The 16,985-nt window shown below is 38.0% G+C and overlaps 2 protein-coding genes across 2 annotated transcripts; both read right to left on the bottom strand.

Moving 5' to 3' along the window:
- Positions 1-1,028: 1,028 nt before the first annotated feature.
- Positions 1,029-3,992, bottom strand: dmrt2a (doublesex and mab-3 related transcription factor 2a). The gene is made up of 4 exons (XM_077231534.1): positions 3,776-3,992; positions 3,133-3,491; positions 2,865-2,967; positions 1,029-2,403 (listed from the first exon to the last, which is right to left on the bottom strand). The coding sequence occupies exons 2-4, from the start codon at positions 3,463-3,465 to the stop codon at positions 1,325-1,327; spliced, it is 1,515 nt and encodes a 504-aa protein (XP_077087649.1). The 5' UTR covers positions 3,466-3,491; positions 3,776-3,992; the 3' UTR covers positions 1,029-1,324.
- A 4,695-nt stretch (positions 3,993-8,687) lies between these two features.
- On the bottom strand, positions 8,688-11,815 carry dmrt3a (doublesex and mab-3 related transcription factor 3a). The gene is made up of 2 exons (XM_077231546.1): positions 11,316-11,815; positions 8,688-10,071 (listed from the first exon to the last, which is right to left on the bottom strand). The coding sequence occupies exons 1-2, from the start codon at positions 11,692-11,694 to the stop codon at positions 9,098-9,100; spliced, it is 1,353 nt and encodes a 450-aa protein (XP_077087661.1). The 5' UTR covers positions 11,695-11,815; the 3' UTR covers positions 8,688-9,097.
- Positions 11,816-16,985: the final 5,170 nt, after the last annotated feature.

Genomic DNA, 16,985 nt, shown 5'->3' with positions numbered 1-16,985 from the left:
AACCTTCTTGTGATACCGACAATGTGATCGTTTCTTGAAATTTGTTTCTACGATTTCCTTACCAGGATCTGTTCTTCCTAAGAAAGCAGAATTTGACTAACAGAACAGCTGTAGTCAATCTATAATTTCATGCTATTCTCAGTGGTTTAGGAGATATCGTGCAGAGGGCTTTCCTGAGAGACTATTCCCTGCTCCATTTGAAGCCTGAAATGATTCCATCTGAACCAATGAACTGTGCAATGAGCATTTAAACTGTCTCAGTCTCATATTGTTAACATTTATTAGGTCCATTTACAATAATTTCATAAATAGTTTGGAATAATATCATTTTAGCTTTAGCTGTCAATGTATTTATTTTATTCTCTATCATCTTCAGAATACAAGTGCTGCATTTACACACGGCCCAGCATAATCTGACGTCAGCTAAAGCTAAATCTTAAAAAAGAGTGAATTGTAAAGGGAATTTCACAATTTATGGACTTCTCGTGTTTCCTTCAAGGACATCTGTGATACATGTAGAAAATTAATGTCTTGAGCAGGTGCTCCGTATTTGCACATAAAGTGGAATAAGTCAACAAAATAATTTATCCTTTTAGACAAACATACACAGTTACTCTATAAACTTGATGGCCAATGTAAATTGTTGCCTTGAACAATGTACACAAAAAGCTCATTGTCATCTGTCTAGAATTAAAGTGAGTTAATATCACGTGTATAGTTGCAGTATTTGCACATACTTACATTGATTCTGCTTTTGCTCTAAGCCACAATTCACGAATTAATTAATAACAAATGAACATTTCAGCAGCAATTGTTTGCTAAAGTTTATCAGTCATTATATATATATATATATATATATATATATATATATATATATATATATATGTATATATATATTTTACTTCGTATTCATATTTAAAATTAACTGATGTTGTTTTTGTCTTTTTTTCTTCTTGTTTTATTGCCTTGATTAAAAAGATTAATATAAACAATAACTTTTCTTAAGTATGGTAGGAACATGATACATCTTAAAATATTTAAAAATTTCATTTTATTTAAAGTAGAAAAATTAACATTTACATTTAAATAATCTACACATTATGAGGTGTTATAATGTACAACATGCATGTCTGAAATGCTATGTACAGTTTTATATATACAGATGTGTGGAAAAAAACAGCATTGCTGCTTAGATTAATGCTAGTGTCATTTTCCTGACATTTCTTTTTCTAAATGTCCAAATGTGTCTGTGTGAATAAATATACAATCAGTAGAAAGCAAGCATGTGCTTTTAAAATTATTATCATTATTTTAGCAGGAAGCCTTACTGGGACGTCCGATTTAAAGAAAGCGCAGGTCTTTTTAATATGGCCTCCACTGAGAACGACAGAGACTCTCCTGCGGTGACCTTGGTGCTCCATGGCTTTGCTACAAAGTCCTTTCCCGCTCTTTCTGAGCTTTTGAGTCCCACTGTGTCTTTGGCTGTACCCTCCCTGAACTTTTTCGCCGCTTCCTCCAGCAGTTCCTTACAGTACGGTCCATTCATCTCCGGATTCTTGTCGTTGAGTGTCTGCTGTATGAGGGAATGGAAGGAGTTGAGCTTCATGGACAGCGTGTGCTTGGCAGCGTCTTTGCTCATGTTGTTGATCACATGCTCATGGCTCCCTACATTTGGGAAAGCTTGTCCATACGCCCTCTTAGGAGGCGAGAAGGCTGAACGGGCACTTCCGTTCTGGCCGAGTCCTGTCTGAGCCTCTCTGGGCCCCGGCTGGAGGTCACAGGGCTCTGGAGCCACTCGAGATCCCTCGAGCCTGGATGCCGCTGCCTCGTGCTCTGGCGGGTGGCTCTCGGATGAGCACATCATCTTTGGATCCCAAACAGCTCCAGGTTTCAAGTTCTGGACTGCGGTGGCGTTCAAGAGACACTGCTGGTATAACAGGGCATCCCCAATACTGCTGCTGCCCCGCGGCCACATGACGAAGCGAGGTGAGAGCGGGTATTGGCGATAGGTGGTCGCTACGCTAACATTGGAGGAGATGAGCTCCACGTTAGCCGTCGTCCCCCCTGTGGCTGCGTACTGCAGGGAGAGATCCAGACAGCCAGGCAGGAAGCCACAGAGATCTTTGGGAGAAGGTTCAACCGTGGATGGGGCCGAGGAGGATGAGAAGGCCGTCTTGTAGGAGTTATACTCGGCAGCATGGACCATATTGCCGGGAAGGAAGAGTGAGGCAGAGCTGGGCTGGCTGGACTCGAGAAGCTCCCGTTCTTTGTACTCTCGTTCCAGCATGATCGTCTCCAGCTCCTTGTCGGCAAAAGCTCGTCTCTTCCTCATGCGGTCGCTCAGAGGAGGGGGCAAAGCGGGACCGGCTCCTAGATATGGGTCGTTCTGCACTGGACGATATCCTGTGATTGAAAACGATACATTTAGTTCAATTTATATAGAACAACAGACCAGGTTTATGCCAGACCCTGTTGATTTATTTTACTGTGAAGAATTTCTAAATTTGTTTTAAACAAAAACATGTGTTTTCTGTTCAATCTGATTTTTTATACATTTTGTCATCAATAATATCATGTACAGTTTTTATTTTTTAATTGTTTTATTTTATAATAATAATAATATTGTAAGTTAAACATGCTGTATTTAAAAGGAGCTTACGCCATGAAAATATCCAGAGAGGAACCAAGTGAATTAATTTGAAATGGACAGAAGTCCAAGAAAGGCTGAGAGAAAGAGGAGAAAATTAGTTTTAAAAAGAAGGGGAAAAGGATGAGAAGTCAGATAGATCAATCTTGAGCTTTAAATAAGCAGCGAGGAAGAGTTCACAATTTGTGCATGCAGTTTGTTTTTATTTTTTACCCACCTTCTAAAATACTTTTTGCCAGCATGGTCGATGGACGGATGTGTCTCTGATAGATACTTCGTCTTTCCACTGGCATTTGCTTCCCAGATATTCCTTTTTTGTCCTAAAATTATATGATACATAGTTGTATGAGATTATGCTCTAAAAAGTAACTTTTTTCTGTAGCAATATAGAAAGTCTGCCTGTTCACAGTTTTGTTTCACTTTTTGTTTCCTCAATTTGATATTTGACAATGAATGGTCTGATGCATTATTCAGCGCGCACTCACCTCTGTCGCTTGCTGTCTCCGCAGGGCCACTTGAGCAGCCATTACGCGCTGCCTCTCCACCACCAGAAGGCAGTTTGCGCACTGGCAGTCTCTCCATCGGCAGAATCTCTTGTGCCCCTTAAGACACGACACTACGCCGTGGTTCCTGCAGCGGGCGCATTTCGGAGTCCGGCTCAGTTTGCGCTGGTCTCCAGAGCCGAGGTTTAAGCGGCTTGGCTTGTCATCTTCTTTGGTCGCCGTTTCGTCCTCGCCAGTGCCGGTGAACACAGCCTGATCATCGCTCTCCGTTTCCAGGCCCTCCACGTCGATCTCAAACTCCGAAAGATCCGTCATTTTTAGGACGCGTCAATAGATGCTGTCTAGAAGAAATGAGGATAAATAGTCAATTATTTGAAGTGAGTAGCCTATTATAAATATTTCTCATTCATTTAGCGTCACTTAATTATTGTAGTTTCAACTTGAGTTTCAAATAGTCAAATTAGATTATCCTCAGTAGACCAAAGTGGTTGAAATAAAACTTATCATGGTAGCTTGAATTTACCTTTTTTTTAATGCAACAATTAAAAATAGGCTCTTTTTTTTTACAGAATATTTAATGTTTTATTTATCTAGCATTCCGACTTCCTTTCTCATAGACACTTACCTTGCCAAAGCGGATCAATAAAATATGAGTGTAGTATATCCAAAAGTCTTTATAGCACCAGGACTTGTGTTTTCTCCTCTCCCAGAGATGTTGAAGCGATAGGTGCGCTTTAACAAAGTAAATTAGGCCACCTTCAAATATTTTTCAGTGAGCAACATTTAGACTACCTGATCTGTCACTGAAATGTGCGGTGAGATTCTCTCAGCCTTTCAACTCTAAGATCCGCGCAGCAAATCTGGCACAGCCAATAGGGAAGCTCCGCTCGCAGAGAGCCAATCAGGAGACGGCGTGTGACAGCACATCCCGATTGGCTCGATGTGAAACAGAGCTTCCCCATTGGCTGGAATCGAATCGCTCTCTGAACTAAGACTTCTTAATGGAGTGAAGTTACAAATAACACATTTCTAGGAAACTATAAATTAATCACGGAGCACAATGGGGGTTCAGCTGTTTAACACATCTAGTTTCAAACCCCATGTCTCGGCTTATTAATGAATTATTTATTGCTAAGACTTACAGCTATGTTACATTATTATTTCCCGCTAAGAAACGACAGTTATATTAATAAAATAATATTTGATAAAAGAAAATAAATTAAAAACTTAACACGTTGGCTGGCAGATGCTTAAAGAAAAAAATAAACACTTTGCATATTTCGTGAAGGTTACATTTATTTAAATTGCCTTAGCTTGGACAACTGAATTATGTTGTTTATGTAATTATAGGCTATAGCAAACGCGCATTTGCAAGTTACGTTGTAATATTTCGTTAATGTGCTTGCAGTGGCTAAAGTAACCACTAATTGACAATATTCAAATTACAGTTGGTGAATGCAAAAACTGGCGATGGATTTTCATTTTTATTCAAATGCACCTAACAGCGTTGCTATACAGGTGTTTTTTGTTTTTGTTTGCTTGCTTTCACTTGTATTAATAGGTTCCCCTAAAATATTAATTATTATTTTTAGCATGATTAATTGCATTTTTTTAAATAGGCCAACATTTTTTAATGATTATCTTTCAACTTTGAATAGACGTTTATATAAAATCTCTCATTTGTTTAAGACATTTGTCTTTATTTATAGGCCTACTACCTATAAAGGTTGCAATTCCGAGAGACCAATTAATAATCTTAATGATTAGAAGCGGTTGTCTGACAAATTAGTTTGTCTGTTAACAAGACACTAGATCTCTTGTTACAACAATTTATATCTTTCTGAGTTGCTGTTGACAATGCTCAACCCTTCGGGGATGCATTTAAACACTATTTTCAACTTTTCAAGATTGAGCGTGATATGACAGTTGACACAACAAGCGATACTTTAAAAAACATTGACTAAGCATGCGGGACTGATACACAAAACACAATTGTCTTTGTCCCGATCGACCTACCATGTGTGATGTTTCTCAAAACAAAGTAAAATCAACTGACAGTAAAGAATGTCACAGCTACTGTTCATGGTGGCTTTATACAGGCAGCAGCATATGCGGGACGAGCATTGGAGAGTAAAGCTTGTTGACAGGGTTTAAATGAACAACTAATTTGGGATTGGGTTATGCACACAATTCTTGGCTGCGTCATTTGTAGCCTATAAAGAAATGTCTGGTTATATTTTAATAGCTGGCCTTATCATGATATTGCATGTAACAATGGAATTAAAAATGTATCCTAAAATAACTTGTAATATAATTATATAATGGACCATGTCCATGTTCATTTCATCGCAAATGAAAACGAGGATATGAGGAATAGATGAGTGTTTTCCCAACCATGTTGGATGTAGGCCTACACCAATATTCGAACTCAATAAAACCTAATTCAACTCATCATCTTGTTAGAGACCCCAGGGCCAGAAATAGTCCGTTATTAAAGGAGACATCCAAAATGTGCACGGTTGGTGTGCCTCCAGGACCAGAGCTGGGAAACACTGAAATAGGCTAGGCCATTCCGTTCAACGGGTTATATTTTTTTAAAGTTTTTATGTAGGCTTTGACGTTTCCTATATATATATATATAGGAATCTTATTTTTAAATAAATTAATAATTTATATGGGTCTATAGCCTAACTATATAGAAAATATCATTTTTAATTTCGCGTCAGCTGAATAATCGACACACAGGTCCAAAAAAAACTGACGGGAAATCGATCGTCTGTATTTTTTTTTATTGGCATATCCACACTGTAAAAAAAAAATACAAATAGCAATTACATTGCTTTAACTCATTAAAATAGGTTTTAGGCAATTTTCAATTTTTTTTTAAATCAGTTTTACAAGATTCAACTAATTTAAGTTGAAATGATTTAAATATCCAAATGGATTAAAAAAAAGAACAACAAAAAAATTAATAGGCTATATTATCCATTAAGGTGACAATTAAGGGTTTGGAAAATGTGCATACCCTTTAAATGAGATCCTAAGAAATGCATCTCTGGATTTGGCAGCACATTTTTATTTATAAGCAGGATGTAATTTATATAGGGTGATTTTGGTTGGGCCTAATTGTCTGTCTTGTCTTAGCCCGTCATCTCTGTTACTCACATGTGGTGAAGATGTTTGCCGTGCAGGTGCAGCTTTGCCACTCGCCCTTCTTCCCTCTTAATTTATTAGCAAGGTTACGGCCAGCAAACCCAACTGTTACCCAGGGTGCAATTTCCCCAATGTGGAATGCTTTGATCCTTTCTGTTGCCTTCTAAACATTACAATGCCAAATGGAGAAAAATCGGAGTGTGTTTATTGATCTTAATGCGTGATGCCTAATAGCTGCGCGAGTGGTTGTTTTATTCCGCAGAAAAGACTGTTTCAGTTCTTTGTCACATTTCCCATATGTAGGCTGTTATGCTTGTTTGCAAGCTTGTGTTGGGAAATGAGGGCTTTAAGTTAGTAGCCTGCATTGTTAAGGAGTCATGTAGGCTACCTACAATAGTTACTTTCTATTAGTAAAATGCAGGTCCATCATGCCTACAGGCACCTTTGAGGATATGTATTTACAATCAATGTGTGACAATAAGCGAATCACGTCAGAGCTTCTGGTTTGGTTCAGCGTGTGTCACATGTTACACACTGCAATGTAACCTGATCTGAGTGTGGAGACAAGAGATTTGTGCGTTCACTGAATCCCTGTTATGTTAATTAGCATTTGAGGACGCTTGGCTTGATGGATTGGTAACACGTGCAACCTGCTGAATGCTTAACCACTCATAATGTGTGTGTCTGGTTGACTTAGCTACACGAGAGCACAGCCATGTTGACTTAGAGGCACAGATTCAAATTTCAAAATTAAAAGCTGTCGCTCGGTTAAGTCAACAGATGTGTTAAATAGAACTGCAACACCTGCACACTCGAGCGACCGCTGGTTTAGCATCACATACACACCATGCAACCTAAACAGGGCGTCCTAAACAAGCAACAAGTCACATTAAATCCTCACTGCAGGTTATTCAGTTCTAAATCTAGGCTATATCAATGTAGGCTATTTGCATAGCCTATTATAGTGTAGGCTACGTCTTCAGTAGCCCTATCTCAGACGCTGAATAATGTGACATAATATTTGTGTAGGCTAATTAGCATGTGTCAGATTGTAGGCCTAGATAGCGAATTATAACACAAATTTAATGACACCATGACTTCTTTTGTACACAATCAAAAGGTGACAGAGTCATTATCGATGTTTGCATGGGGAATTCCTGCACTCAGAGCACTTTTACAGGAGGCGGTAAATGCATTAAAAAGATTTCGATTATACTAGGATTAATAGCATAATAATAGACTAAATTATGAATGATATAGGCTAATTTGACCGATGATGGAATAATTATTGCTTTTTTTTACATAATGACATTCACAGTGCATGACATTAAATTAATTTGATCTAATGTTTTCCATAAAATCGAGTTCTAATTGAACTCTCTTAAAAATAAAAATTTGGCATCAATGATTCCACGAAGAACCTTTTTTAAACTACCTTTATAGTGGAAAAAGTTTCTTTAGATTAATACATTTTTCTTCACACTAAGAAAACAACTGGTAATTTTAAGATCTGCTCACTGGAAGGATCTTCCAGAATGGCACAAAAAAACGTTTTTATATGGCATCGATGCGAAAAACACTTTGTAATCTTATTTAATGTTTACGTTTAATGTTTATGTTTAATTATTTAATGTTATTTAATGTAATAAAAAGCCTTTTAATGTTTGCTAGGTGTGTAGGTTACGTATTTACGAATAATAAAAAAGGCTCCTAACCCGGAATCAGGCATATTTTTGAAGGTTTTTTTCTTTTCTTGGATGAGTAGTCACGAAATTGCTATTGTTAAAAAGGTCCACTAGATGGCGCAGTTAGCTCATTTTTCTAGTCTTTGATAAACGCACCTAACTTGATCCATTGAAAATATTGTTTAATAGCCTATAAAAAATATAGTTGTTAATTTTATAATCACTCTGATCACATTGTCATTAATAACGTAAACCATTAAATAATAAACGGCAAGTGTTATTTAATTATGATTGACTGGTTTAAAACTAAATAAAGAGAACGATGGCGACTGGATCATTGTTATTATTAGTGGAGTTTAATTATTATTAGTGGTATTTAATTATTATATAGGCTGGGGGCTGAATTAGTAATGGGTTAATTGCGAAACGAGAAGGTAATGCATTTTTCTAAGTTTTAAGTTAAGTTTTAACTTAACTTTATTCTAATGAGTTAATGCTTTGTCTTTTCTTTCTTTAAAGAGATTTTTTTTAAATCATGCCTTTTAATTTTAAATTGTAAAGAGTTTTTTTTGTTTCTTTAAAGATATATTCTGCCTTCTAAAAACAAATCCATGCCTAATTTATTTATTACCTAATACTGTTGGTTTTTCAGATATAATACATGTATATGTTTGCTTCAGGTAAACACAATGACAATAACAGTTCATAGAAGGTTTATTTGCCATACTTTTACATGCAGGACTGCTGGAATATTCTTTTTTTTCTTACAATAAATTGTTATCAATGGTACATTTCATGCAAAGTCGAAATAGAGATCACAGTGCTCAAATATATTAAGTTATTCAGACTTTTTGGTCAAATAATAGTACCTTAAAGATCCCCCCCCCCCCCCCCCCCAAAAAATTTTTTTTTAAAGCTGATGTTATTCAACACATGATTAAGTTGGCACAACAACCTCAGATCTGGTAGAAATACAATACCTCAAGTAATGCAATGTATATCGTTTCATTGCGCTCAGACGAGCAGTGTCTCTTTTGTGTCATTTCAAGAAGCCATTTGAAACGCATTTCAGTGCTTGTTTCTATTGAAAGCGCTGGATTGAGCAGAAGTTAGGAGGAAGTGTTTAGGATCCTGGAGTCTGAGGAGTCAGATCTTTCATCATACTCCTCATCCGCAGTGTACAAGCTCTGTTTGGCGATGACAGGGCAGCTCTCCTCCTGGATGCTGATTCGATGCTCCCCGGAGGGTCTGCTGCTGGTGAGGAGCGGTGAGCTGCGGATCACTCCGGCCGACGGGGCTGAGAATGGCGGGATGTACTGTGAGCGCAGCTGATACTGTTGCTGTAAAGTCATGGTATTCCACAGAGTCAAGTCGTTGTGCACGAAGGGCCCGGCTTGGCCGCGGCTCAAGGAATTCCTCAGCATGAGGGGATATCGAGGCGGCTGGGGGAAGCCGTGCTGTAACGGCATGCTAAGAGAGCCTGGTACAACTCCACCAGAAGGCTCTGAGGAGAAGCGCAGGGAATCGGGAACGCGGAAGGCCGAACCGACCGACCACTTAGAAGACGAGACGGGGTAAGAGCTCAGCGGGTGCTCAAAAAGGTGGCCGTTTGACGGGAGAACCAAGGCTTCGGAGTTCTCAGACCGGATCTTTTCTGGTTTCATTGTGGAACGGCTGGACAGCAGGATCTCGATGGCTCCAACCAGGTCCCCACCGCAGCCTTTCAGGATGAGCTCCAGGACCGCTGGTTTGTGGACTGGAAAGATCTTCTTCAGGACCTCCAGTGGAGGTCGGTTGGCCCTCAGACTGAAAGGCAGAGATACAGAGCCCGAGAGGCCTTCGATAAGGAGGTTGGGCTCAGGAGAGTATTTGGGGTTGTCAGATTTGGGCTCTGGCTCGGTGCAGGTTTTAGACAGGCTGAAGCGGGACTCCTCAAGCTGGGGAGTTGGGTCTGAGGTGTCAGGGGTGCAACACAAGTTAGGTTTCGACTCCTCAGGGGAGCTGGCTGGTTCTGGTTCTCGGTCGCTGGCACTACCTCCGTTCTCTCCACTAGACTGCTCACCAGACAGATCCTCATTTATGTCTGGAACACACACACACACACACACACACATGCATGCATGGACTTCATGAGCATATGTATATTAAAAGATGATAATACAGTGATGCTGCAGCTTAAAACCATTGAGCTGCAATATGATTTCAAAAAATCTAAATGATTATGAAACCACCAGTCTTAGCTAAATGTAGCCTAAATTTTAATTCAAATCTTTTACAGTCTGACAAGTGACATTTCTACAGAATGACTGAAGTGGAAGCCAGCCTAAAGTCCAACTAAAATTCTGACTTATATAGCCTATAGGCTACTCAAACATTGTCCGATTCTGCAGACTATAGAAGTGCAACATTCAGGTTATTGACCTGACAGCACTCCTGTGATTTATAATGGGCGACTTTATTACCCGCTGATGCGGTCGCACTGAGAAGTCTAATGTCGATTCGTCTTCACTACAGTTTTGAAAACTTATTACTTTAGAAATATTTACATTCATGTGGTCTTCTTTGCATTTCAGCTTGACCTCATCCGAAATGATCGGCAGGCCCTGTCCTATTACCTGTGAGGTGAACACTGTCGATCTTTCAAACTATCCAAGTTCATCACCTCACCGAAATAAGACGAATGTTAAGTCGATGGTAGTTTCGTTCGACTTCATGTCTGATTGTCTTAAATATTTCTGTTCTAATTATTCCTGACTAGGCTAAATAATTTAGCAGAACCTTCGGTTGATGTAGCCTAGCTATTTTAATATCACATGGAAAAAAGTAGCTACGTCCAATAAACGTGTTTGAAATGGTTAAAATGTCAGGAACAACACCATAATATAACTGATAATGTACAATAATATTTTTAAGACCAACATTAATAATAGCCTACCTATGAGTTTGTTTTTCGGGTCAGGAAAACCGGCTTCCAGGAAACAATAATGTCCGCATTATGCTTTATCATGTTGTCTCGATCAGTAAAATTGTTGCTTAGTGCGATTATTTTTGTTAGATATTTAAGATAATTATATTTCCATTCTTGTGAACATTAACGTGTTCACGTCAATGTTCTTTAAAAAGTAGGTTAAAAACTAATTTTGTAACAATAAAAAATAATAGGCAAATTATAATTATTAAAATAAAACGAGTAATAACAATTAGGCTAATTTGAAAAATAAATTAAAAAAAAAACTTCAAACATACAAAAAACGATAGTTTCGTCTTCGGTGTTGCTTAAACTTCGTAAAATGTCTAAAACATTGAGTTCCTTATGTAAGCGATTACCTTGCGGTGGTTTAGGGGTCACTGTCTCTGTGCTCCAGCGCATGTCGCTGGACCGTGGGTTATTTGGGTTCTGCTCTCCGCTGCCCACAGTGATGCCAGGCAGCGCTCTCAGTGACTCCGGGATCAAACTCTCCAAACTCTCGTTCGCCTGCTGCCGCCTGAGTGCCACCTGAGCCGCCATGACCCGCTGGCGCTCGATTATTAGAATACATTTCTCGCAAGTGCAGTCCTTAAAACGGCAGTAACGCTTGTGCCCTTTCAGCCAGGACAGCACCCCGTGGTTCCTGCAGCGGGCACATTTGGGGGTCCTCTGGAGGGGCGCTCTCGGCTGGGACACCGGGCCCCCCATGTAGAGGTAGGGCGATCCGTAGCCATTCATTTCTCAAGTCGTTTCCAGAGGTGCCAGAGGCGCAAGTGCATCAGATAAGCAGTAGAGGAACAGTGCTGTCAAGTATAGTCAAGAGATCAAGCCCCTCTGCTGCTCGCTACACTCGTGATGAGAGGTGTTGACTCTTTAAGACGAGGATCCACCTTTCGCCCCGCAATAAAGAAGTGCATCAGACACGCACTAACGAGTAACTTGTATTTCTCACATCACTGTCACGAGCAATTTACATTCCCCTGACACTGGACGGAAGGAGGAAGTATCGCTTTTTTCTAATTGCAATAAGAGTTTTAAGCAATATCTTGGCCATATGCAATCTTTTAATACAAACAGCCTACAATTCTACTATGTTTGTGTTTTTAAGAAGCGTGGGAATTATCTGTTAAGACTTGGAGCCCTCATAAGTAGGCTAAGTCCAAATAAAAGGTTGAAGGTGTCTCAAAAGTTTGTAACCAACTTGCCTTGGATATGTGTAGGAAGATGCATCAACAAAGCACACTTGTAAATTATTATTGTATCGTACATTTAGCCAACATAACATAGGCTATATATCCTATCACAAACAAAGTTTTGCTTAAAAAGTATTGACGTTCGGCGAATTAGCCACTGTCAGTAGCCTATCTAATCGGCTGCATTAGACAAAACTTTAACACAATATCGAAAATTATTTAGAGTAAGTAATCCTAAAACTTCCCATCAAGGTAAATGAATAATGCGCATTATTTTAAATCAACCCATCTAATTGAATTGATAGTAATTTTTTTCCCCGCTGTATGGCTATGCGTAGTAAAACTGCGTAAAAAGAAAGATAATTTATATAGGCTAATAATAGTAGGCCTAATAATAATCCACCATAATTTTCACTGGTTGTTTGAAATCGGACCCACAGCGATTTTTCAACATATGAGGCTCTTATAGGAGTGCAGTAATTCCAAAAGTGAAGTGGGGATGTAGAAAAGAATTCACATAACTGCTGTGCGCTTTTCATGAAAATCCTACAACCGCTTTGGTATTTAGTTTAACCACACGCTGTGAATTCGAATTAAACACAGGCGACAATAATATGGTGGTTTGCATTTGAATGAGCTCTTAACTTATTCCCATGAAAAATGTTGAATAGTCCCGACATGCATGCGAGTTAATTGGGCAATATAATTTGGACTTGTACCAAATAAGTCCTGGAAGGATCAGGTGAAAAAAATAATTCAATCAATTAAACTGGGCGATGTCATCTACATTAAACAGGCCTATTTCGTTTTGTGCACACAGTAAACATACACAGACATTATGCTATTTGGCGCGCGATGTACAAGCTATAGGGTGTAAATTGCAGCACACCTTTTTTTTTTTAAATGATGCCCATCGCTTTTTAAAGTCCAGTGAAACTCAACACCGGGCACCCTCGAGTCCCGTTTCTGTTCCTAAATGGGTTTATTCAAGCACGTAATGGGATCCCGGCAGCACAACTTTGAGAACTGGGGGCCACGGTAAACTTCACCACATGAACTCCGTTTCCAGGGCTATTAAGCTTTTAATTGGAAAATAGCAGATGAAATTTCAAGGTGACGATAATGCAGCGTGCAGTCTGTGCATGGCAAGGGGAATTCACAGCAAGGGGAGTGGGAGAACAACAGAAATGCTAATACAATTATTTATGTTTTCTGTCACTGATTGACATCAAAGTAAATGGGTATAAAAAATAAAAAGAGAATAAGGTGAACATGCACTATATAGGCTACCATCCACACAAATCCATTCAATGTAAAATTAAAAGTACAATTCATTTGTTAACAACTATAATGCTTTATTTTTTTAGTTTGATAAATTTGTTTGCCTTTAAGATATAAGCATGTTAGATACCAGCGAAGAAACAAATATTGGGCTCTTTTGAATGCAATTAAAGAAAATGAATGAAACCAATACTATATAAAAATCAGATTGTTTAATTATTGTGAAATTATATAAATGTGTATAAACATATGGTATTTTTTTATGTAATAGTCTTTGTCTGTTCCTAACTGCATGAGTTTTACTGATTAAAAGAGATACAATAAATGAGTAAACATTATTTTGGGTGTTCATAAATTTTGCATTCATAAATGCATTTATAGTACGGCTAAAATACCACTAATTCAAAGTGGAATTTAGTTTTAAAAAGAGTTGTTTAATTTCCAAAGGTGAAAGATTAGAATAGACATTTCCTGTGGGTTAGGTGAATCATACTAGCAGCACTAGACTGTAGTTTATCTATGTGGAGCCCAAAAGTTGTTTTATACTGAGCTGAAGGACAGAATAAAGCCAGTAAATGTCCCAGATCTAAGATCCAAGAAACCATAAACTGAGTATATGACTCCAACTAAATCTCTACAGTCGAACCCTCAGTGTGACAGGTACTTTCACTCCCTAATAATTTACATTTGAACATTATTAATTTAGCAAACAGTTATCCCCAGCAACTTACAAATGAGAATAAGTAATAATATTAATATCATCAATAATATCTATAATAGATTAATCTCAGAGAGAAAACAAGTATTAGGCTACTATAGGTTACACACACACACACACACACACACACACACAAAGTTACTTATTATTTCTGCTTGTAAGCAGGTCTAAGGTTTCAGAAGGAATACTTTCATTCATTATTTGTTTAATCTAAATATTTGTAATTTATTGTAGTGCAGATAATTGCAGTTTTGAATGAATGAATGCCTTTTAACACCCACAGTATACAAAGAAAATGGTACAAAAAAAAAACACATTTTATACAATGTCATGCTCTTGTATTTAATTACATTTCATTTATTCTCTTTTTGTACATTCTGTCAGGTTTTATTGAGGTTTATTGTGGTAATTATGTGTAGACTCAATGTTGAGTCTGTGAATGTCCATCGAGACCCCAATCGGCTTCTCTTTCATTGCGACTCACTGACAGGCAGCCAATAGTTTCAATGTTGTGAGTAATGATGGGACATCTGTCCAGTGAAATGTCTGGTTATTCCCTCTGTATGGACAGAGCCTCCAAGGGCACTCAAATCACTGAGAATCTGACAGGACCCACACCTCCCCGCCACACCCTCTCCATCTCAACGTGAACAAAGGCAGACAACAAAATAGTTGTCTGTCTCTATAACCCACTCTAATGGGACTAATAATATACAATTGAGTGCAATTGAAACTAAGTTAGGAAAACAAATAAGTCATTGTAAAACTCACTGACAGCTTCAAATCCAGTCAAACAGACTCATTCTGGATTTCTTGCTTATTTACTGTGTTAATTTACTTTTTTGTGCCTGGGAAAAAGGGTTTCATGTTCAGGCTATTACATTCACTGGTCAGGTGTTTGATCACGTTGTTGGCATAATTGGGCATGTACTAAATTGTGATGAGACTTAAAGTTATGGTGTGTGGTTTTCATTTTTAAGTGATTTAAAACAAAATAATTGTAAAAAAAAAAAAAGTTTTTTGTCATATTGACATGTTGGCAAATAAAATCGTTTTGCTCATAAGTTTGCATAGCCCTTGCATTAGATGTTAATAATTTGGGGGAAAAAATTACTTTGAGAATTGGATGATTGGTATAAATGGTACTTATTTTTTTCTTTTGGGAAATGTAAATATCTTGTGTAGCTTCTGAACAGCAGTAGTAAATGAATATATATATATATATATATATATATATATATATATATATATAAACAAAATATGAAAAATGTACACATCCAAGTTTACACCCCTGGCTCTTAAAGTCAGCATGAAACGGAAGTTACTATATTATTTTCTTCCTTATTGTGACGTATATCCGAGTAAAACGGTTTCCGAAAAAAAAAAGTAGGGTGGGACTTGATTTTGTCCATTGGGAATTGGTTGGATGGTTGTGGTATGATATTGGTGTGATGTCATGTGAGTGACAGGCAGTCCCGCCCTCGCACCAGTAAACACATCATCAGAGAAGAGATGTTGCTGCAAGAGTAAGGGGATATTATTTTGATTAAAGATTACGGATATACATGAAACAGTGATGTGCATGGATAAATAATTAATAATAATGCAATGTTCCGTTAAAAAAAAAGAATGGTCAATTTAGATTTCATGGTGACTTTAATGCATCGTGTTGAGATCTCAAAGTCATACAGTCACTGTTGGAAAGGGGCTTAAATATACACAAAATACCAGAAAACCAAAGAATGTGCAAGCAGGATTTTCCTATAAACAGTGGGCATATTACGATTCAATATGTAAACTTTTGAGCTGCTTCATATGTGTAACTTCAGATATTATTTTGTCTTGTGGACTATACAGTATACACTCACTGGCCACTTTATTAGGTACACCTTGCTAGAACCGGGTCAGACCCCCTTTTGTCACATTGACAATGACATGATAGCATCACGCAGTTGATGTGAATCTCATGGACACACGACTTGGTGGGGTGTAAGGGGGGGGGGGGGGGGGGGGTTGTTCCATTTATATTTCTCAGGGGGGCCGGCAGTGGGGGGTTATATATTTCCATTAAATAGTTTCAAGACATGTAACGTGTTGCAACAACCTAATTACCAAATTATTAAAACATCTACGTTCATAAAGCACTGTTAATTTAACATAAAGTAAATGTGTGATTTGACATGGCATTGGCAGCCAGTACAAATAATAAATAAGAACTGCTTTACCTAATGCAGTAAAATTCTGCGTTTGGACCAGGCCAAGTTCCAGAGTCAAATCACAGAGACTGCTTCTGAAATTAGTGAGGGTATTTTTCGCAATTTCGAGAGTGAATCCCGCATTTATATGCGGATGTGCCTATGCCTTGAAGCGTTAACGTGGCCGCTTATGCATGGAAAACAAAAGTTTTATTCAAATTATATAATATTAATTACTATATCAGCACAGGGATGGTCATGTGGGGGCCGGCCTTTGTGACATGGTGCGTTATCCTGCTGGGATTAGCCATCAGAAGATGGTACACCGTGATCATAAAGGGATGGACATGTTGGTCAGCATCAGCAACAATACTCAGACAGGCTGTGACGCTTAATGTTTATTTGGTACTAAGGGGCTAAAAGTGTGGCAAAAATATATAAAAAATTATGGGTTCTCGCTATTGGCTTCCAGGTTTCAAAGAATACATTAGACTTGAATTGTAATGATTTGACTGCTATGCCTTATAATGATGAATGAAGGTAAAAAAATATATATAAAAATGGTAATACATAAATGTATTCCTTCTATCCTTCCAGATTTCAACTATTAAATTACAATTACATTTTGTCACTAATATTACT

This window comes from Siphateles boraxobius, unplaced genomic scaffold (genome assembly GCF_051911475.1).
Source record: "Siphateles boraxobius isolate OS27281-9 unplaced genomic scaffold, OSU_SipBor_1 16, whole genome shotgun sequence".
Lineage (NCBI taxonomy): Eukaryota > Metazoa > Chordata > Actinopteri > Cypriniformes > Leuciscidae > Siphateles > Siphateles boraxobius.
Note: the sequence above shows the minus strand (reverse complement) of the source record. Positions and strands in the feature narration are given on the sequence as shown.